The 23,407-nt window shown below is 47.8% G+C and overlaps 2 protein-coding genes across 8 annotated transcripts in view; one reads left to right on the top strand and one right to left on the bottom strand.

Annotated features, from left to right (window-relative positions):
- Positions 1-22,576, top strand: part of AKNA (AT-hook transcription factor) — a 76,115-nt gene extending 53,539 nt beyond the window's left edge. For 5 of the 6 annotated variants that reach the window (XM_049895050.1, XM_049895048.1, XM_049895049.1 and 2 more), the window contains one exon: positions 231-1,714. In XM_049895050.1, the coding sequence (XP_049751007.1) occupies positions 231-474 (244 nt within the window). In that variant the 3' untranslated portion in view covers positions 475-1,714. Of the gene's footprint in view, positions 1-230; positions 1,715-22,526 lie in introns of those variants that run through there. The other variant, XM_049895053.1, reaches the window with a different exon arrangement.
- LOC126082554 (alpha-1-acid glycoprotein 2-like) lies at positions 3,319-7,789 on the bottom strand. 2 transcript variants are annotated; one of them, XM_049895108.1, is made up of 6 exons: positions 7,579-7,789; positions 7,092-7,234; positions 6,692-6,762; positions 5,628-5,735; positions 5,372-5,475; positions 3,319-3,480 (listed from the first exon to the last, which is right to left on the bottom strand). In XM_049895108.1, exons 1-6 carry the CDS (start codon positions 7,690-7,692, stop codon positions 3,394-3,396), a joined length of 627 nt encoding a protein of 208 aa, XP_049751065.1. In that variant the 5' UTR covers positions 7,693-7,789; the 3' UTR covers positions 3,319-3,393. The 2 variants fall into 2 exon arrangements, with proteins under 2 accessions (XP_049751065.1, XP_049751064.1); XM_049895107.1 differs by lacking the exon at positions 3,319-3,480 and having other exon boundaries at positions 5,185-5,475.
- Positions 22,577-23,407: the final 831 nt, after the last annotated feature.

Below are 23,407 nucleotides of genomic sequence, written 5' to 3'. Positions count from 1 at the left end.
TCCCACATGGGAGGGAAGAATTCTACCATTGAACCACTACTGTCTCAGGTTCCCATTTTAGAGGTGAAGAAACTGAGACACAGAATGGGAGCCAGTGACCCAGCTGGGGTTTAGAAGTGGGTTAACTCCAAACCTGGCACTCCTCCACTTCTCCCCGCCCAGCCCTCTCCGAGATTCATGAGTGCACCTACTTCTCCGAGATTCATGAGTGTACCTACTTCTCTCCTCAGGTACTATGTTCCCCCAGGACCTACCTCAGCCCAACCAGCCACTGAGTGGACCCCCGAAGTCTCCTCCCGGCAGGCCGCAGGGCACCGCCACTCAGACCTGGCCAGTCTGGAAGAGCTCAATAAGGCGCTGAACCGGGCTGTCCAGGCCGCCAAGAGCGTCCGCTCCGCCACCAAGGAGATGAGCCGCTCCCTGTCAGCCGACCTTCGCCAGGCCCGTGACTTGCGGAGCTCCTGCCTCTTCTGACATCACTCGAGGTGCAGAGATGGAGGGGTGGGCAGGTGGGGCAGGAACCCCGCTGCTGCCCGCAGCCCAGAAGTTGGCTGATGCCACAGTCGCCTGGCAGACTTTCGTAGAACCCTCACCAGAGGGTCTCTGTCAGGCACAGGCCCAGCCTGCTCAGTGTTGGGGCTTTCAAATGGAGGGTCATTGACCTGGCCATCAGGAGAAGCACTTCCTGGGGGGCCAGCATCCTCAAGGAGGTGCTGGGACCAAGGCCACCTTTTGTCCACATACAAACTCTGGGAGTCTTTCTCCTGGTTCTGCACTTGCCCACCCCTGGCTAATATGTATTTTATATACAAATGGATACATCTGTTTTTAAACTGAGGCGTTTTCCTGGTCTTGGATTCTCTTGAGGAGGCCAGAGAAGAAGAGAAAGGGCCTGGATCTCTGGCACAAACTTGTTCCTCCATCTCCGACAGGCACAATTCTGAGTAAGCATCTCTGGGAAGAACACGGCTGAAGACATTTGCTCCTAGGGACCAGTGGTCAGTGTGGTATTTTGGGTCCACTGGCTGTCAGGATGTGGGGCTTTCTGGGATGAGGGGCCTTTCCCATGGGATGGAGACAGCCCATGGAGAGCCTGGGAAGTGTGTCCACCCAGGACCAGGAAGCATGCCTATCATGGTCCCTTTCAGAACCTCATCTGAGGACCTCAGCTCTTTCAGGGGATCCCTGTGACATTTGGCTAGTGACCAGCTACCAGCAGGCCCTAGTATGGGGCCCAGCTTGATGGCATCTCCTGCTCCCTGACCCCACACCGGCACTTACCTCAATATTTCTGAAATGTGTGTGCATCGATGATGTTTGTATATTTGAGGCATTTAAAAATCTATTTTCTTTACAAGAACAAATGAAGAAGAATAAATATTGATCTTAAAGAGGAAAGAAAACTCCAGAAGCATCCTGTGTCAGTGGTTTGCATCATGACTGTGTTTCTCAGGTCAGGTTTGGGGAGTGGAAGAATGAATACCCACCGAGCCGCGTCTCCTCTAAGGGCTGTTGGGGGCACATGTCCTGACTGCCTGCTCCTGCTAGTGACTTCTGTTTCTCCAACTTTCCCGCCACCTGTCTCAGAATCATTAACTTTGAACTGGAGGGCCCCTGCTGGGAGGGGCCCTCTGGCCAAGCCTCTTTACTGAGGCCAAAGATGTTACAAAACACACTGCCAGTTGGTGTCAGTAAAAGTGAAACCTGAACTCTTTCCATTGCTCCTTTTACTCACAAACAATAACAATAGCTGCATTTACCGAGCACCTACTAGATGCCTGAATTAAGCCCTTGGCATGTCATACCCCACACAGGCCACACACCAGCCCTTGAGGTTTCCACTATGTCCCCATTTTGTTGATGAAGAGACTGAGGTTCCATAGGGCTGCCTGCCCCAATAGTTCATGAAATAGCCAGGGTATGAACACATGTTTGTCTGACTCCAAAATCTACATTGTTTGCTGTTTTCTTATTCTTAGTGCACCCCAATGACTTTTTTCTCCCTGTTCCCTGTTTCTTAAATTCTTCTGTCATCCCCACCGCTCATCTCCCTCCTCCCCTGTCCCCTAGGACACTTTCTATTTTATTTTTCAGCTGATCTTCCTCAGTAGAGTTGAAAATGGCTTCTTGCTGGAAGTAACAGTGAAATGGGAAGACTATAGGCCCTGAGCCTCTGGGTCCAGACCCTTCTAGTTTTCAAGAGGCTGTTCTGTCCACTAATGTTCTAAGGCCATCAGGATGGGAGGGGAGTTCGAGGTGGATTTTTTGGTGTCCCAGGCACAGCAGTGGCCTTTGTTTAGCAAAGGATGTTGGAGTCTCAGACACGTGGACCTTGGTTCTTGGGAGGGGAGGCAAAATGGGTGTTGGTGTATCAGGGCACAGGACTGGCAATCAGAACACCAGGCTATGGTTCTGTCACACTATAGATGGTTTAGGCAGCTGCACTTGTGGAACTGCCCAAAAATTGAGGCCCAGCTTCTCTGCTGCTCGAGTGGTACTTCTTCCCATGGATACAAGAGGTCATAAGTGATAAGAGTCTCTCTGGTGTGGAAGGAAGTTGGCCCTTCCTGGCTGGACTCCTGATTTGAGGTGTTGGCTCTATTTATGCCACAGAGTGGGCTGTGCCTCAGTCATGGCCCCATCTCAAGGGCTCCATACACATTTGCAAGATGTCAGCTGGTCCCTAGGGAGCAACCTTTCCCTGGGAGTCATTCTCCTCCTCTGGGTCTGTTGGGTGGGCAACAGAGAGTCACCCAGACCCCCAGCTAGTCCTCCACATCACCCCTGCCCTGTGCTCCCTACTCTAGTCCACCGTCTCTTGCCAGTTCCACAGGAGGCTCCACACAGCCCTTCTGGCCTTCCTCCTTCCCCTCCTTACCTGCCTCCCCAGGTGACCTGGGTGGTATGTCTCAAGGAAGCTCCTTCCTGATCATGTAACATGTCTGAATTCTCATCACCCCTTATCCACCTCAACTGTAATTAGGGTCCTCGGCCTCAACATCCTCAAATGTGTCCTCTCAGGACCCTGGCGGCTTAAGGAGGGAACAGTAGATTTTATCTAGTCCTAATCTTTCAGATGCCCCTTCCAGGAAAGCTTCTCAGACTTCCCCACTGCAGAAGAAAACTTCCCTGCCCTGGGCTCCCACAGCATGTGATGCGTCTTGTTGTCTACCCAGGCACGTGTGCTGAGTGTCGCACAGGGGCTCTCTCCACCAGGGGCAGGCCTGGCCAAATGCCCAGCGAGAGCTCCACTCAGGGCAGCTTCAACATGAATGAATGAAGAGACCTGGCCAGCCTGTTCCAAATATATAGATGCTTTATTGATGCAGTTGCAACAGGTACAAAGGGCTGGCAAGAGGATGAGGATGGATCCGAAAAGTCCCTGAGGTCCTACTAGCCCAACTCTGTGTCCACCTGGGACCCCTTGTTTTCCTTCTTCTTCTCCTCCTCATGCTGCTTCTCCAGGGGCCCACACAGATCCTGGAAGATGGGGCGGGGGGAGAAGGGTTATGGTGGAGGAAGATTTTTTGTGGGGATGGAGCCAGCCCTACCAGGGCGCCCAACCCTGGCTCTGCCACTTCTTGGCCAGGTGACCTTGGGCAAATCACTTTTCCTCTCAGAGTCTCAGATTATACATTTCTACAATGGGGCTCAACCCTTAAGAACAACTGGCATTTTTTGAGCACTTATGACTTGCCAGGCACCTATGCTATATCTCCTGGATTCCTTACAACCACCACCGTTTTACAGATGAAGAAACTGAGGTTCAGAGTGGCCACATGGTCTGTCCAAGGTGACCCACCTAGATGAGGGAGGGAAACTGGTGACCAGGTGGTCCGATTTGGTGGCTGAGTTCATAGCCCTTTCCCAGGGTGTGCAGTGCAGAGAAACGCGTTCAAACCGCACCTGGTCAAGTGAAGTGACCTCAGGTGCCAAGCTGATGAGACTTTTTCTCTTAATAGTTATGAACGTATTTCACCTATATCAAAAAAAGTATAACCAGCTCATCGGCTCTGTGATTTCACAGATATTACTACATAGAAAGAGACCAAGGAAAGCCTTTCATTTAGCTTTGAAAAAAAGCATGAAGGTGATAATTATACAGGCCAGCCTCAGTTATACAAAATTGGGATGGTGGTCTTGGACTTGCTGCACTTTGGGCAACACTGAAGCCACAATACCAATACCTGCTCCCAAGAGTGTTTAACATGAGCAGGTGGGAGCCAAAGCCCAGGGTTAGTTGTTGTTTGTCATTGGTTCCGACTCATGGCGACCCCACATGTGCAGAGTAGAACTACTCCATAGGATTTTCAAGGCTTTGACCTTCTGGGAGTGGATCACCAAGCTTATCTTGAGGTACCTGTGTGTGGGGTCAAATTGCCAACCTTTTGACTAGTAGTGAACACTTAAACATTTGCTTGACCCAGGGATGCCCCATATGGGTCTCCTCCCCAAGTCCCGCCCCCACGCCTTTGCTCATTCCCCTTCTGTTAGCCTCTCAGCCCTCCCCACCTGCTCTGGGAGTCCTCCCTGATTTCACAGTGACATTTCCCCCTGGGCTGTCACCCACAACCATGGGCCTATGTTAGGCTCCACTGCCCCTGCCAGTGAGTGGGAGCTTAAAAATAGGATGCCCAGAAAAGTGAAGAACACCAAAGATACAAGGTTATTATGAGACCAAGAGACAGAAAGGGCCACATAAACCAGAGACTACATGAGCCTGAGACCAGAAGAACTAGATGGTGCCCGACTACAATGATGACTTCCCTGACAAGGAACACAACAGAGACCCCCTGAGAGAACAGGAGAGCAGTAGGAAGCAGACCTCAAATTCTCTTTAAAAAAAACAGTCTTAATGGTCTTACTGAGACTAGAAGGACCCCAGAGGTCATGGTCCCGAGATCTGTTAGCCCAAGACAGGAACCATTCCTAAAGATAACTCTTCAGACAGGGATTGGACCAGACTATGGGATAGAAAATGATACTGGTGCGAAGTGAGCTTCTTGGATCAAGTAGACACATGAGGCTATGTAGGCAGCTCCTATCTGGAGAGGCGATGAGAGGGCAGAGGGGGCAGAAGCTGGCCAAATGGACATGAAAATAGACAGTGGAAAGAAGGAGTGTGTTGTCTAGTTAGGGGGAGAGCAACTAGGAGTATATACCAAGGTATATATAAATTTTTGTATGAAAGACTGACTTGATTTGTAAACTTTCACTTAAACCACAATCAAAATAAAAAAAAGTAGGATGCCCTATTTACTGTGCAGCCTTGGCTGGTGGCCTTCCCTCTCTGGGTCCCTGGGGCTGCCCAAGGTGGGGCCAACCCAAGGCTGGTGGTGAGCGCTGTCTGGGCCCTCTTGCCTTTGTTTACCTTTTTGCCATCGGTGTACAGGATTTCCATCCCCTGCAGACCCATGCACTTGAGGGCTTCATAGAACTCTCTCAGTTGTTCCTGGGTGACCTCCTGCTTGTCAGCTGCAGTGGGGAGCAGGGGGCTGGGTGAGGACGCTGGAGGGCTCAGGTGGAAGTCCAGGCAGTGCTGGAGTTCAGGGAGCCCAGTCCTCGGGGTGGGTGAAGCTGGGGTAATACTGGGGTGGGTTGGAGTTGGGACTGCCGAGGGCACCTACCATAGAAGGACAGTCCCCGGTTCAGCTCATCTTCCGGGTAGGAGGAAAACATGTAGGTCTTGGGGTCCTTGGTGAGTAGCAGGTAGGCAAAATATTCTGTGCCCCCCTCTGGAAGCGAAAACAGCCTCTAGGGTGAAACCTTGAGGAGGGCACGATGAGGAAGCCTGGGCGGGCCCAGGGTCACACAGCTGACCAGTGAAGACCCAGGGTTCACCTGGGCCACCACGTCACCAGCTCCTACTGTGTGCTGGGCCCTGTGCTGAGCACTCTACATGCGTACATAGAATACATACATATACAGTACACACATGGAATATGCAGTACACACATGAAACATACATGTGTGTAATGCCGACATGGAATATGCACACATACATACATGCATACCCACATACATAAGTACATGGAATCATAGGAGCCCACATAGACTGTGGAAGTCAGGGCCTTTCTCCCCATTTTACAGATGAAGGAAATGAGGTCCCAAGAGCAGCCTCATGGTTGTAAGTGGCGTCGGTTCAGTTCCATCAGCATTTTGTGCCCCTGCTTTGTGCCATCTCTGCATTGATGACTGGGACATGGGTGAAGTCACCGTCTGCCCAACACATGGGTTGCCCCCTTCGCTTCCAGAGCACCATCAAGAATGGTTAAGACAGAGGCAGGTCTGGAGCCAGCCGTGGGTTTGAATCCTAGTTCCAATTACAAGCTGTGTGACCTCGGGGAAATTACTTGACTTCTCTGTGCCTCTATTTCTTCATCTGTAAAATGGGCATGATCATTGTAATGGCTTCAGGTTATTTGTGAGTATTCAATGGTTAATTCAGGTAAAGCACCTCAAACAGTGCCTGGCACATAGTAAGAGCTCACAGTGTTGGGAGCTATTACTACGATTATTGCAGTGTGTAGGCTCTGGGACCACAGAGATACAAGACATGGGCCTTTCCTGTGCTCTCTGGGCCCAGAGCCTCCAGGGTCCTTAGCTCCAGCTCTCCTAGGGTAGGCCATGCCAGTCCACCCACAGCGCCCCCCTCCCACGAGGTGCGCTCCAGTCTGAGGCCAGCCCTTACCATCTCCAGAGACACTCCCATTCTCCCGCTGGACCCTCAGGTAGCTGCAGTTGTAGATGCACTGGCCGCCGCTAAAGTCAGAAACGAGGTGAGGGAAAAGACTAAGATGGTCAAGGAGAGAAGGACAGTAGCCCATCACAGTCGTGGAAGGGCAAGAGTTGGTCAGAGATTGGAGTCAGCCCTCCCACTCCATGGATGGGAAGGCTGAAGGCAGGACTGGGGATGGACTGGCCAAGGTCTTCTAAAAAAAACTAGCTGCTGGAAATGGAAGCCAGAAGCAGGTGCCTGCTGCAGGGAGTGGAAGCCAGAAGCAGGTGCCTGCTGCAGGGAGTGGAAGCCAGAAGCTGGTGCCTACTGTGGGGAGAGGGGGAAGGAGGGGGTTGGCATGTGGGGGTCTCACATAGTCTTGTACTCTCTGAGTAGTATCACGTCCTTCGTTATGTTAGGGGTAAAGTAAAAGAATTCTGCCTGGATCTCTCTAGCCGACTGATTGAATTTGGGATGGCGAAAGACTGAGGCGATGTAAAACCATTTCCCAGAGATCTGGGGAGAAACCAGAGCTGGTGATATGGGGCTTGGGGTTGAGCCCTCGACAGTCAGCTGGGAGGTGACTCAGCAAATCTCTCTCTCCCTTTTACAGATAGGGAGGCAGAGAGGCTCACACCACAAATCTGGCAACCCTACAGGCAGCCTCCCCATGCCCAGCATAGAACCATCCCATGCTGAGGTTCCTTGGAATGGGGCTTCTGGGTCCGGAGGCAGGGAATGCCACCTAAGGCGACCCAGCTGGTCAGAGCTTCACCCCAGGACCCAGGAGAGGAAAGCACAGAGCCAGGAGCAGGGCGCTAGTGACCAGTCAGCAGGGGAAGGGGAGCCCCGGCACTCACCCACTCCAGAGTGGCATTAGTGATAGGCACGGGCTTCATGTTGGCACACACTGGGTCTTGGGCACTCAGCAGAGGGAGGAGACTCAGGACAGCAAGAGCCCAGGGCAGCGCCATGACGAGAGAGGAAGCACCTGGATCTAGTCAGCCTGGTGGCCTGAGGGCTCATTGACCTTTACAGCAAGCAGTGGGCGGGGTACCTGGGGCCCAGCAATGGTCAGGTCAGGACCGTGACACAAGGCAGTATGCACTTGGGAAATGCCTTGCACGAAACCTTCCTTTCTTTCCCCAGAGCCAGCTGCAGGTAACTTCTCCAAACTCAGATCTAATGGGGGTTCCTGAGGTTGAAGGGGTTACACAGACCTCAGGGTCTGGCTGATTCAAGGCCAGAGTGAGCTTGGGATATAGTGATGTTAGCATGTGTGAGTCCTTAGATTTCAACAGATGGCTCACCCACTTGGCAATCTCATGCTTCCATCAATTCTGGGCCCACTGAGTACCAAGACTTGAATGGACATAAAGCAAATGCTGAGGGCACTTGGAGAGTTCCCAGTAGTGTGGGGGTGGGGGTAGGGTGAGGGACACAGATTCAATTCCAACTGAGTGTACTCACAGCTGTGGAAGAGGAAATGTTTAGAGGGTCTCCAACCCAGCCTCGGAGGCAGTGTCTTTTCCAAAAGGAGGCAGCATCTAAGTTGAATGTTTATTTCCAGTGAACGTGTTACTTGAAACATCTCCCAAGGTCTAAATCAAGGAATGATCTCCATGTTGTCCCCCATCCCCTGCCATGGAAGCAGGGAGCTTGCCTTTCTTTTCACCAATACAGCCCCAGTCCTGGGACAGTGCCAGGCACATAGTGGGTGCTTTAAATATTATGGAAAGAATGATTCCACTGGCTGACCTGGAATCATTTCTACCTGATGTGGTCAAATCTTCATGCATATGATTAAAGGGTTTCAAAAAGCATTATCATAGTATACTGACAATTTTGTATTCTTATTCTATTAATATATTTTGAATTATTTTTCGTGTTTCAGTATATCAATTGCTGTCAAGTTAATCCCAAGTGATGGTGAACCCTGTGTGTCAGAGTAAAACTGTGCTCCATAGGGTTTTCAGTAAGTGGTGGTTTGGAAGAAGATCACCAGGCCTGTCTTCTGAGGCACGTCGGGGCAGCCGAGTACATCAACGGTTTGCACCACCCACGGGCTCCCGTTTCAGTAGAGTCTGTCATAATTTCAATGGATCCAAACGCTTTCATTGCCTTAATTGTCTAATTTCCTTAATCATGTCCTTTCTTTGTATTGTTCAGCCTTTTACATTGTGATTTTTCCTCTGATGATAAGTGAGAGTAATCAAATCACTTGCTAAAAATACTATACTATCCGAAAGAAAGAAAGAAAAGCCTGTGTAAACTCAAAGTCTTGCACATGCATGTTCACGGCACCATTATTCACAATAGCCCCAAAATGGAAGCTACGGAAATGTTTATCAACAGGTAAATGGGAAAACAAATGGTGGCTTCTGAATACAATGGGATATTACTTAGCAATAAAGAAGACGGAACTATAGACAGACAATAATATGAACCTCAGAAACATTATGCTGAGTGAAGGACCCCAGGCATAAAGGAGCACATAGTGCGTGATTCCATTTACACGAAGTTCTAGAACAGTCGGAAACTAATCCCTAGTGGCAGAAATCAGATCAGTGGTTGCCCAGAGCGAGGAGGGGAATTTGACTGCAAAGGGCACAAGAGAACATTCTGAGGTGGATGGCAATGGTCTACATTTTCATGGTAGTGCTGGTTTCACAAGTGTATACATTTGTCAAAACTTATTGAACTGTAAATCTAAAGGTGTGCATTCTACTGTATGCAAATTAATACACCTCAATAAAGAGTTCTTCCCCTAAACAGAAAACAAAAACACCAAAAATCAAAAAAATTAACTATTTTTTGATAGTGGTGAAGAGTGTGTTCCTTAGCTCAAGTAGATACAGGAGACTAAATGGGCAGCTCCTGTCTAGGGGCGAGATTAGAAGGCAGAAAGGGACAGGAGCTGGTTGAATGGACACGGGAAATCCAGGGTGGAAAGGAGGAGTGTGTTGTCACATTATAGGGATAGCAATTAGGGTCACACAACTCTGTGCGTATGTATTTTTGTATGAGAAACTAACTTGAACTGTAAACTTTTTTAATTGTACTTTAAGTGATTTTAAATTCAAAGTACAATAAGAAAAAGGAAAACACAAAATAAATAATTAATGCTGAACTATCAAAGAAAAAAACCTTTAGCTAATTTTAATGTTGTACCTCCTCAGCGATGCCCAAATGAACCCTTCTCCACATTCTTTGTCAAAACTGGATTTTTCCTTTTTGTTGTTGTTGTTTCTTTCTTTTTTTTTTTTTAGTTGTACTTTAGATGAAGGTTTACAGGACAAACTAGTTTTTCATCAAACAGTCAGTGAACACATTGTTCTATGACATTGGTTAACAACTTCATGACATGTCAACACTCTCCCCCCTCAGCCTTGGATTCCCTGTTACAGATTTCCTGTGCCCTCCTGTGTTCCAGTGTCTGCCCCAGGGCTGGTGTGCCCCTTTAGTCTCGTTTTGTTCCAGGGGTCTGTTCAACCTTTGGCTGAAGGGTGAACGTCAGGAGTGACCTCATTACTGAGCTGAAAGGGTTTCCAGGGGCCATAGTCTCAGGGTTTCTCCAGTCTCTGTCAGGCCAGCAAATCTGGTCTTTCTTTTTGAGTTACTATTTTATTCTACTTTTTCCTCCAGCTCTAGCTGAGACCCTCTGTTGTGATCCCTGTCAGAGCAGTCAGTGGTGGTAGCTGGGCAACATCGAGTTGTACTGGACTCAGTCTGGCGGAGGCCATGGTAGATGTGGTCCACTAGTCCTTTGAACTAATCTTTCCTTGTATCTTTAGTTTCCTTCATTCTTCCTTGCTCCCGAAGTGGTAAGACAAGTGGAGTATTCAGATGGCTGCTCACAGGCTTTTAAGACCCCAGATGCTATTCACCAAAGAAGAACGTAGAAAATGTTCTTTATAAACTCTGTTATGCCAATTGAGCTAGATGTTCCCTGAGATCATGGTCCCCACAGCCTTCACCCCAGCCCTTCAGCCAGAGATTGAACAGGATCATGGAACACAAGTAATTCGGTCTCTCAGGGAGTTTGGATGTGTGTCTATGGAGTTTCTATGACCTTGCCTCGCACAGGTTGTGCTCACTTCCCCAGCATTGTGTAATGTCTTACCCTTCACCGAGGTTTCCATTTGTCTATTGTCTATTAAGTCTTTTTCCATCCCTACCCCTCCCTCCCTCATAAAGCTTACTCATATGTAACCCTTTTCATGAGTTTTTACAGTAGTGGTCCCATACAATATTTGTCCTTTTGTGATTGACTTACTTCACTCAGCATAATGCCCTCCAGATTCATCCATGTTATGAGATGCTTCACAGATTCGTCATTGTTCTTTATTGTTGCGTAGTACTCCATTGTGTGTATGTACCACAGTTTGTTTATCCATTCATCTGTTGATGGGCATCTAGGTTGTTTCCACCTTTTTGCTATTGTGAATAATGCTCCAGTGAACATGGCGTGCATGTCTATTTGTGTGACGACTCTTACTTCTCTAGGGTATATTCCTAGGACTGGGATTGCTTGATGATCATATGGTATGTCTATTTCTAGCTTTCTAAGGAAACACCACATTGTTTTCCAAAATAGTTGTATCATTTGCATTCCCACCAGCAGTGCATAAGAGTTCCAATCACCCCGCAGCCTCTGCAACATTTGTTAATTCCTGTTTTATTGATTCATGCCAGTAATGCCGGGGTGAGATGGTATCTCACTGCGGTTTTGATTTGCATTTCTCTAATGGCTGGAGATCGTGGGCATTTCCTCACGTGTCTATTCGCTGTTTGAATGTCTTCTTTGGTGAAGTGTCTGTTCATTTCCTTTGCCCATTTTTTAATTGGATTATTTGTCTCTTTGTTGTAGAGGTGTTGGATTTTCTTGCAGATTTTAGCGATTAGACCTTTGTCTGATTTATAAGGGCCAATTTTTTCCCCCAGTCTGTAGGTTCTTTTTCTACTCTTTTGGTGAACTCTTTTGATGAGCATACGTGTTTAATTTTTAGAAGATTGCAGTTATCTAGCTCATCCTCTGGAGCTTGTATGTTGTTGGTTGTGGTTTGTATCCTGTTAATGCTGTGTATTAGGGACTGTAGCGCTGATCCTATTTTTTCTTCTATGAACTTCATGGTTTTATATTTAGGTCTTTGATCCATTTTGAGTTAGTTTTGTATATGGTAGAAAGTATGGGTCCTGTTTCATTTTTTTGCAGATGGACATCGGTTTTGCCAGCACCATTTGTTAAAAAGACTGTCTTTTCCTCATTTAATGGACTTTGGGCCCTTGTTGAAGACCAGGTGATCATAGGTAGATGGATTTACACCTGGGTTCTCAATTCTGTTTGTTTTTAAGCCAGCTCAGTTTTTTAAATTTGCGTTGCTTTAATCTGAGCTGTGGAGAAATGACTGGGGCTCATCAGGAGAGGAAGAGGACAGGTGGCATCAAGGCCCTGGAAGCAGGTCTGTGTGGCTGCAGCATGAGATGGGCCGGAGCATCCAGGGTGGATGGAGGGGAGCTGGGCAGGAGCTGAGGTCTGCAGGGCAAGGAAGCAGGCTGAGCACTCAGGGCTGGGCTTCCAGGGCACTGGGGAGAAGTGGAAAGATGTAAGGCAGCTGGGGCGTGACATAATCAGATACGCCCTTTAGAAAGATCACTGTTTGTCACAATGTGGGGTATGGGGAGGGCAGGGGTAGGAGAGTAGGCTTGGGGGACCCGTTGGAGGTTGTTGTGGTGCTCCAGGTGTGAGATGATGGGGACAGATTCAAGACACTGTTCATTTTAAGGAGAGGCTGATTGTTGTGTGGGGACAACACCACCATTAGACCTGGACCCCTGCCCCAGTCCTGAGCTTTAGAGGCTCCACATATCACACATTCACACACACACATACACACCTACACACAATTCATTAAGTAACACATAGTCACCTCTGTCACTTGGGATCTGGTACCTGACACAGAGCAACCCATAGCCCTAAACATCCACTTCCTTGTCCAACACTGTTCAGGCCCCAGGGAGAAATTCTCCACATGTGTTACAGAGTAGAACTGCTCCTTAGGGTTCTTTTTTGGGGGAAGGGGGATAACAGATCACCAGGCCTTTGTCCTGTGGGGCCACTGAGTGGATTTGAACTGCCAGCCTTTAGGTTAGTAGTCGAGCGCAAACTATTAGACCCAACAGGGACCACCTGACTCATCCTAATACAGTCCAATGTTCTCCATCTCCTCACATTCCAGGGATGCTGTCATGCCTCTATGGGTTGACTTTCTGGGACAGCCTTCCCTAGACTGTCTCTAAATCTGACCCTGGCACAATGTCAAGAGAATTTTGAAAGGCAAGGAGACAGAGAAGCCCTCAAGGCAGTGTAGGGTGGTGATAAAGAGCTACCTTGGTCTACTACTTGGTAGCTGTGTGACCTTGGGCAGGTTAATTAACCACTCTGTGCCTCCATTCTTTACCTGTAAAGTGGGGATAAGAAGAGTACCTACTTCATTGGGTTGTTATGAGGATTAAATCCATTAATATTTGTAAAATGCTTATTAAATGATTCAAATTTGGTTTAAAACTTTGGTGAGTATAATAAGCAGCACCATTTGTTTAATGACAAAGCTGGGATGGGAGGAGAGCAAGAAAGTCTGCTGCATTCAATAAATACTCACTGCTTGCAGGTTATATCTGGCTACCAGAAGCATCAAAACGCAAAAATATGGATAGCCCAGGCTCAAAAAAATAGACTATTTCCCCATACTATACAGCTGAAGAAACAATGGCTTAGAGAAGTGAGGTGGCATGTCAAAGGTCATATCGAGTTTTGGGTCATCAGGGAAATGCACCCATTTGAAGCCATTCATTTTCGGAGAAAGCCAATTTAAATGTTTCTTCACCGAGACCAGGGTTTAACTCTGTGTCTGACGACTAACTTGCGATCTCATAGATGAGCAATCAGGAAGAATACATTGACAGAACAATGACAGAGCAACGGTCCTAATTAGGAGCTTTGTGTCTGGGCTGAGGAAATACCCCCAAAAGAAGATTTGCTCAAGTTCAAGTCCTGTTGTGTGATCTTGGGTGGCTTATGCAACCTGTTTGCGCTTCCGTTCTTCATCTGAAAAACCAGAGTAGTAATGAGTGTTGCATAAGGTTGTGCGTGAGATGAAAATGTATCACACTGAGCAGCCTGTTTTGCTCTGTTCACGATGAATAAAATCCCAGCCACGGGTAGTCATGTCCACCATGCAACAGTCCAGCACTGGGACCGTGAGGAAGGGGCAGGCACAAGTGCACAAGAAATTGTAGCGACTGTTATTACGTGTGGAAACCCTGGTGGCGTAGTGGTTAACTCTACGGTTGCTAACTAAGAGGTCAGCAGTTGGATTCCTTGGGGCGCTTCTTGGAAACACTATGGGACAGTTCTACTCTGACCTGTAGGGTTGCTATGAGTTGGAATCGACTCGATGGCAACGGGCTCTTTTTTTTTTTTTTCTTTAATGTATGCTGGTTATTGGGTAGAACATCTGAAACTGACAATCCTGTTGGCAAAAACGCAGTTGAATATCATCAATTTCATACGGTTCACCCTGCCAGTGGTCTCTGGGTGGTGCAAATGGTTTGAACCGCCACAAAAGATTGGTGGTTTAAACCCAACCGGCAGCACCATGGAAGAAAACGCCTGGTGATCTGCTTTCATAAACGTTACAGCCATGAAAAACCTATGGAGCAGTTCTACTTTGCACACATGGGGTCACTATGAGTCAAAATTGATTCAACACAGAAGACAATAACAACAATTACACCTGTCACAGATTGAATTGTGCCCCCCCCCCCAAAATATGAGTCAACATGTTAAGGCCATGATTCCCAGTATTGTGTGGTTGTCCTCCATTTCGTGATGGTAATTTTCCTAAATCTTGTAAATCTTAATCTCTGCCTGTGGTTAATGAGGCAAATCTGGATTCTGATGAAGAGGATTAGGGTGGGATATAACACCCTTGCTCAGGTCCCACCCCTGATCCAATGTAAAGGGAGTTTCCCTGAGGTATGAACTGCACCACTTTTTACCTTACAAGAGATAAAAAGAAAGGGAAGCAAGCAGAGAGTTGGGGATCTTATACCACCAAGAAAGCAGTACTGGGAGCAGAGGGTGTCTTTTGGACCTGGGTTTCTGCACAGAGAAGCTCCTAGTCCACAGGAAGATTAATGACAAAGACCTTCTTTCCCAAGATGACAGAGGGAGAAACCCTTCCGCTGGAGCTGATGCCCTGAATTTGGATTTGTAGCCTACTAAAACTAGGTGGTGAGAAAATTAATTTCTCTTTGTTAAAGCCATCCGCTTGTGGTATTTCTGTTATTGTTGTTGTTATTGTTGTTAGTTGCCATCGAGTCGGTTCCAACTCATAGCAACCCTATGCACAACAGAACAAAACACTGCCCGGTCCTGCGCCATCCTCACAGTCGTTGTTATGCTTGAGCTCATTGTTGCAGCCACTATGTCAATCCACCTTTGTTGAGGGTCTTCCTCTTTTCCACTGACCCTGTACTCTGCCAAGCATGATGTCTTTCTCCAGGGCCTCATCCCTCCTGACAACGTATCCAAAGTATGTAAGATGCAGTCTCGCCATCCTTGCCTCTAAGGAGCATTCTGGCTGCACTTCTTCCAAGACAGATTTGTTCATTCTTCTGGCAGTCCATGGTATATTCAATATTCTTCACCAACACCACAATTCAAAGGCGTCAACTCTTCTTTGGTCTTCCTTATTCATTGTCCAGCTTTCACATGCATATGATGGGATTGAAAACACCATGGCTTGGGTCAGGCGCACCTTAGTCTTCAGGGTGACATCTTTGCTCTTCAAAACCTTGAAGAGGTCCTTTGCAGCAGATTTGCCCAGTGCAATGTGTCTTTTGATTTCTTGACTGCTGCTTCCATGGTTGTTGATTGTGGCTCCAAGTAAAATGAAATCATTGACAACGTCAATCTTTTCTCTGTTTATCATGATGTTGCTCATTGGTGCGGTTGTGAGGATTTTTGTTTTCTTTATGTTGAGGTGTAATCCATACTGAAGGCTGTGGTCTTTGATCTTCATTAGTAAGTGCTTCAAGTCCTCTTCACTTTCAGCAAGCAAGGTTGTGTCATCTGCATAACGCAGGTTGCTAATGAGTCTTCCACCAATCCTGATGCTCCGTTCCTCTTCATGTAGCCCAGTTTATCGGATTATGTGTTCAGCATACAGATTAAATAGGTATGGTGAAAGAATACAACCCTGACACATGCCTTTCCTGACTTTAAAACAATCAGTATCCCCTTGTTCTGTCTGAACAACTGCCTCTTTATATAAAGGTTCCTCATGAGCACAATTAAGTGTTCTGGAATCCCCATTCTTCACAGTGTTATCCATAGTTTGTTATGATCCACACAGTCGAATGCCTTCGCATAGTCAATAAAGCACAGGTAAACATCCTTCTGGTATTCTCTGCCTTCAGCCAGGATCCATCTGACATCAGCAATGATATCCCTGGTTCCACGTCCTCTTCTGAAACCAGCCTGAATTTCTGGCAGTTCCCTGTCGATATACTGCTGCAGCAGTTTTTGGATGATCTTCAGCAAAATTTTGCTTGCTTGTGATATTAATGATATTGTTCTATAATTTCCACATTCGGTTGGATCACCTTTCTTGGGAACAGGCATAAATATGGATCTCTTCCAGTGAGTTGGCCAGGGAGCTGTCTTCCATATTTCTTGGCATAGACGAGGGAGCACCTCCAGCGCTGCATCTGTTTGTTGAAACATCTCAATTGATATTCCATCAATTCCTGGAGCCTTGTTTTTTGCCAATGCCTTCAGAGCAGCTTGGACTTCTTCCTTGAGTACTATCGGTTCCTGATAATAGGCCACCTCTTGAAATGATTGAATATCGACTAGTTCTTTGTGGTATAATGACTCTGTGTATTCCTTCCATCTTTTTTTGATGCTTCCTGCGTCATTTAATATTTTCCCCATAGAATCCTTCACTATTGAAACTCGAGGCTTGAATTTTTTCTTCAGTTCTTTCAGCTTGAGAAACACTGAGCGTGTTCTTCCCTTTCAGTTTTCCATCTCCAGCCCTTCGCACATGTCATCATAATACTTTACTTTGTCTTCTCGAGAGGCCCTTTGAAATCTTCTGTTCAGTTCTTTTACTTCATCAATTCTTCCTTTTGCTTTAGCTGCTCGATGCTCAAGAGCAAGTTTCAGAGTCTCCTCTGACATCCACCTTGGTCTTTTCTTTCTTTCCTGTCTTTTCAGTGACCTCTTACTTTCTTCATGGATGATGTCCTTGATGTCATTCCGCAACTCATCTGGTCTGCAGTCACTAGCGTTCAGTGCATCAGATTTATTCTTCAGATGGTCTCTAAATTCAGGTGAGATGTACTCAAGGTCATATTTTGGCTGTCGTGGGCTTGCTCTGATTTTCTTCAGTTTCAGCTTGAACTTGCATATGAGCAATTGATGGTCTGTTCCACAGTCGGCCCCTGGCCTTGTTCTGACTGATGATATTGAGCTTTTCCATTGTCTCTTTCCACAGATGTAGTCAATTTGATTTCTGTGTGCTCCATCTGCCGAGGTCCATGTGTATAGTCGCCGTTTATGTTGGTGAAAGAAGGTATTTGCAATGAAGAAGTCGTTGGTCTTGCAAAACTTTATCATTCGATCTCCAGCTTTGTTTCTATCACCAAGGCCATATTTTCCAACCACTGATCCCTCTTCTTTGTTTCCAACTTTTGCATTCCAATCCCCAATAATTTTCAATGCATCTTGATTGCAGGTTTCATCAATTTCAGACTGTAGCAGCTGATAAAAATCTTCTATTTCTTCATCTTTGGCCCTAGTGGTTGGTGCATAAATTTGAATAATAGTCTTCTTAACTGGTCTTCCTTGTAGGCATATGGATATTATCTTATCACTGACAGCGTTGTACTTCAGGACAGATCTTGAAACGTTCTTTTTGATGATGAATGCAAGACCATTCCTCTTCAAGTTGTCATTCCCAGCAGAGTAGACTATATGATTGTCTGATCCAAAATGGCCAATGCCAGTCCATTTCAGCTCACTAATGCCTAGGATATTGATGTTTATGCGTTCCATTCCATTTTTGATGATTTCCAATTTTCCTAGATTCATACGTTGTACATTCCAGGTTCCGTTTATTAATGGATGTTTGCAGCTGTTTCTTCTCATTTTGAGTCGTGCCACATCAGCAAATGAAGGTCCCGAAAGCCTTACTCCATCCACATCATTAAGGTCGACTCTACTTTGAGGAGGCAGCTCTTCCCCAGTCATCTTTTGAGCTCCTTCCAACTTGGGGGGCTCCTCTTCCAGCACTGTATCAGACAATGTTTCACTGCTATTCATAAAGTTTTCACTGGCTAATGCTTTTCAGAAGTAGACTGTCAGGTCCTTCTTCCTAGTGTGTCTTAGTCTGGAAGCTCAGCTGAAACCTGTCCTCCATGGGTGACCCTGCTGGTATCTGAATACCGGTGGCATAGTTTCCAGCATCACAGCAACACATAAGCCCCCACAGTATGACAAACTGACAGACACATGGGGGATTTCTGTTAAGGCAGCACTAAATGAATAAGACAACACCCTACTATAATTTAACAAAAGCCCGTTCTGCGGTTGAAAACAGGACAGGGTATATCTTTCCCACTTTGCAGAGGGAGAAACTGAGGCCCAGAAAAAGAGATAAGGACCCAGGCAAAGCCGTGTGCCAGTCAGAAAGATGAGACTGGAACCCAACTGCCAGCCTCTCCCCTTCTCGCCCCCCCTTCACTGTCCAACACTGGGCTGTCACGTAGTGGATTTGACTGCCCGTGGCTAGGATTTGATTCACTGTGGATGGAGCAAACACAGACTGGCCTGGGATTTCTGCTGGAGTAGATAGGGCTTGCCCCAAGGGAGTCCACCTTGACAATTCCTGACACTGGGTAGTGCAATTGGATTGGGAATTGCAGGTACTGCCAGCTCTGGGGAGCTGCCTTCTGCCCCCAACAACCTCCTTCCCGCCCCTGCTGGGAAGGAGCTGGCCCAGCTCCAGTGGCCTCACTGGCATGGTTACAGAGGCTGTCCTGGAATGGTGGACCCAGCTGAGAGTTGCTAGTGTCATGGCTTTAACATAGCCCCCTCTCCTCTTTCCCTTTGCCACTTATTCCTGGCACTCTCTTCCCCTCGAATTTCATCCAAGCCAAACAAATGGTGTGAACTGAGGTCCTCTCCTAGAACCCAGGTCTCACAATGTGGTTTCTGGCTGCCATCTCAGCTGAGTCTGGGCAAGGTGCTAAGGAACCTTCCAGTCCAGTAGTGAGACCTGGTCCTGCCCTCTCAGGTTCCCAGCAGAGCAGGTAAGCCTGCCTATGCCCAACTCATCGGGAGGAAAGGTTGTGCCTGGGATTTTCCCATGGCTTTGGTGCCCAGGATAAAGGTCTGAGTAGCCACAGCAGCCATGGGATCCTTTTATTTCTCGAGGCCCCACTCTGCATCCTCCTGGGCTCAGACCTGTGGGCAGAACTAGCCAGGTTGCTGTCCTCAGGATTGGATGGGCCATGGGGAAGGGGAAAGTCCCTGGGCTTTGGTGCCTAACAGTCCTGGCCAGTGGTAGCCATGTAACCTTGAGTGACTCACTTTCCTCCTTTGTGCCTCAGTTTCTTCCTCTGTGAAATGGGTTGTGGTGAGAATTAAATGAACTAATCCACGGAAAGCTGTAATACATAGAAGGTGCCTGATAAACCATAGTGCTTCTAACTCTCCTAGAATTAGGGCTGTTGACTTCCTACATTTTTCCCGCTGCCTGGAAGCAGAACTGAGCGTGCTCAGTGGCTGAGGCTATTAGGCTGTTTAGAAAGGAGAATGGGTTTGTACTGTCACCTGCTGGTCAGCCGCCCTTTAGCCCCTGTCTACCTGGAATGGTTTTCTTGCAGCTTCTGCCCTGAGTGGAATTTTGGGTAACTTTCAGGTCAAGCTGACCATCAAATTAAAAGAATGTGGGGGCATGTGGGATCCCCGAAGTTACACCACATAGTCCCCTAAAAGGGAATGTGGGTCGTTGTTAATTGGATTCAAGAAACCTGATCACTGGATTCTGGTGATATTTAGAAGCCTGGTGCTAATTATCCCTGCTCTTAAGAGGTGCTGGTGGTGCTGTGGTTAAGAGTTACAGCTGCTAACCAAAAGGTCAGCGGTTTGAATCCACCAGCGCTCCTCGGAAACTCTATGGGGGCAGTTCCACTCTGTCCTACAGGGTCACGCTATAAGTTGGAATGGACTCAACGGCACAGGGTTTGGTTTCTTATTGGTTTGGTTAAGGGATACTGCATGAATCAGGTCTGGGTATGAATCTGGGTGCTGCCCTTCCCAGCTTTCTGACCTTGGGCCTGAGTAGTCGACACTTACAGAGGCCTTACCGTGTCCAGGCAGTGTACAAAGCTTTTTACCTGAATTTTCCCATTTGATCTACCCTAGACGGAGCCCTGGTCTTGCAACAGTTGTGCACTCGGCTGTTAACCGAAAGGTTGGTGATTTGAACCCACTCAGCGGCTCCACAAGAGAAAGACCTGGCAATCGGCTTCCATAAAACAGCTAAGAAAACCCTATGAGGCAGTTCTACTCTGTCACACGGGTCACTATGAGTCGGAATTGACTCAACTGCGCCCAACAAGAACAACAACAGGAGGTAACTAAGTATGGCCATTTTTAGATGTGGAAACAGAGACCTAGAAAGATGAAGGAGTTTGTTCAAGGTCACACAGTAGCAAAGGGGATTGGTCAGGACTTGGGCGTAAGTCTTTGGGGGGAGAGCTGTTAAGCCTAGCGTGTTATAAAGTCTCCCGCATCACTTACATTCTCCAAGCTTCACTTTCCCCATCTGTACAATAAAAAGCTAGCGCTGGCTCGTGTATCTTGGAGGACGAGGATGCCATCACTGGGCTAGGCACTGTGTTTAACCTTTTGAGGACCGGCCAGACTGTTCTCCAAGCAGGCTGTACTATTCCACATTCCCTCCAGCAGCGTATGAGGGTTCTGATTTCTCCATATCCTTGCCTACACTTCTATTCTCTGTCTTTTTTATTTTAGCTAAGTATGAAGCATATGAAATGGCATTTCACTGTGGTCTTGATTTACGTTTCCCTAATGACTAATGAAAGTAGCCGTGGTGGTTCACTGTTTAAGCACTAACCAGAAGGTCAGCAGTTTGAACCCACCAGCCAGTCTGAAGGAGAAAGATGTAGCAGTCTTCCTCCATAAAGATTAAAGACTCTGTCCTATAGGGTCGCGAGGAATAGGAATTGACTTGACAGCAAAGGGATTTGGAAATGACTAATGAGGAGTCCCTGGGTGGTGCAAACAGTTAACACGTTCAGCTGCTAACCAAAAAGCTGGAGGTTTGAGTCCATGCAGAGGCACCTCAGAAGAAAGGCCTAGTGATATATACTGCCAAAAAATCAGCCATTGAAAGCTCCATGAAGCACAGTTCTACGCTGACATGCATGGGGTGACCATGAGTAGAGTTGACTTGAGAGCAACTCGTTAAGGACTGATGATGCGCAGCGGCTCTCCATGTGTTTATTGGCCATTTACATGTCTTCTTTGGAGAACTGTCCATTCAGATCCTAGCAAAGCCTTTATACACACTGTACATAGTGCAAGTCAGAAAGGAGAGGCTCAATAGTAAATATAACCAGAGTTGGCTGAGCCCCTACCCTGTGCCAGGCAAGAGGCCAGTGCCTGATGTGGGCCAAGTCTTCCCAAGCTCCTTCCTGCTGTATTTAAGCTCATGCTTCTTTATCTCCCCTTCCCTTTGTTCTACTACACAGAAGCCACACCCCCTTCTTGTCCTCTGCAGTGTCTTTGAACTCTAAACTTGCATCCCTGGATGAATGAATGCAGTAGCCACTTCTTGGGGAAATCCCTGCTCATCTTGTGGCCTCTTCAGCCTGTCTCCCCCAGCACTTTCAAACAGCACCCACATTCCCTCAGGACCCACCTGGGAAGGTCACCCTTGCCCAGCAGACCCTCCCATGTCCATAGAATCCTAATTCCACATTTCCCTAGAGTTCCGTGCTTGACAAATGGGACTCCCAGATACCTTTCCAACCTGGGGGTGGCGGGCGGGTGGGTATCGATGCAGAGCCTGGGGTGATTCTGGTCTCCTGAGATGCTGGCTTTCAGATTAGAAGCTCCAAGAAGGCGGAGTCCATATTTGTTCCTTCACGAACTTAACCCCAGGGCTGAGCACACTGGCAGGTGTACAGTAGATGATGAATAAGTATTTGTTAAACTATCGGGTAGATGGAACCAAAGGTTCTGGAACACCTGCTCTGGGTCAGTCACTCTCTCATCTATTATCTTCTTTCATCCTTCCTCCAAATCCCTGGGGGTAGGTGCTTATTATTCCCATGTTTGTCGTTGGCTAATTTTCAGAAGTAGATTGCCAGGCCTTACTTCCTACTCTATCTTAGTCTGGAAGCTCCACTGAAACCTGTTCAGCATCATAGCAATACCAAGCCTCCACTGCCAGACGGGTGGTGGCCATTTATGAAGTGTGTTGGCTGGGATTTGAACCCGGGTCTCCCACGTGGGAGGCGAGAATTCTACCATTGAACCACCACTGTCTCAGGTTCCCATTTTAGAGGTGAAGAAACCGAGACACAGAGTGGGAGCCAGTGGCCCAGCTGGGGTTTAGAAGTGGGTTAACTCCAAACCTGGCACTTCTCCACTCCTCCCTGCCCAGCCCTCTCCGAGATTCATGAGTGTACCTACTTCTCTCCTCAGGTACTATGTTCCCCCAGGACCTACCTCAGCCTGACCAGCTGCTGAGTGGAGCCCCGCAGTCTCCTCCCGGCCAGCCACGGGGCACCGTCACTCCATCCAGCTAGACCTGGCCAGCCTGGAGGAGCTCAACAAGGCCCTGAGCCGGGCTGTCCAGGTGGCCAAGAGCGTCCGCTCAACCACCAAGCGGATGAGCCACTCCCTGTCAACTGACCTTCGCCAGGCCCGTGCCCTGCGGGGCTCCTGCCTCTTCTGACATCACTCGAAGCACAGGGATGGAGGAGTGGGCAGGTGGGGCAGGAACCCTGCTGCTGCCCCCAGCCAAGGAGTCGGCTGATGCCACAGTTGCCTGGCAGACTCACATAGAACCCTCTCCAGAGGGTCTCCATCCGGCACAGGCCCAGCCTGCTCAGTGTTGGGGTTTTCAAGTGGAGGGGCGTCGACTTGGCCATTGGCAGAAGCACTTCCTGGGGGGCCAGCGTCCTCAAGGAGGTGCTGGGACCAAGGCCACCTTCTCTCCACATAGAATCTCTGGGAGCCTTTTCTCCTAATTCTGCACTTGCCCACCCCTGGCTAATAATACATATTTTATACACAAATGGATGCATCTGTTTTTAAACTGAGGAGTTTTCCTGGTCTTGGATTCTCTTGAGGAGGCCAGAGAAGAAGGGAAAGGACCCAGGTCTCTGGCACAAACCTGCTCCTCCATCTGTGACAGGCACAATTCCCAGTAAGCATCTATGGGAAGAACATGGCTGGAAATCTTTAATCCTAGGAACTGGTGGTCAGTGAGAAATTTTGGGGCAACTGAGTGTTAGGATGTGGGGGCTTCAGGGATGAGAGGCCTTCCCCATGGGTGCTGGGATGGAGACCACTTGTGGAAG

This window comes from Elephas maximus, chromosome 9 (assembly GCF_024166365.1).
Source record: "Elephas maximus indicus isolate mEleMax1 chromosome 9, mEleMax1 primary haplotype, whole genome shotgun sequence".
Classification (NCBI taxonomy): Eukaryota; Metazoa; Chordata; class Mammalia; order Proboscidea; family Elephantidae; genus Elephas; species Elephas maximus.
The sequence above is the reverse complement of the archived record's forward strand: the minus strand, read 5'-3'. Positions and strand labels throughout refer to the sequence as shown.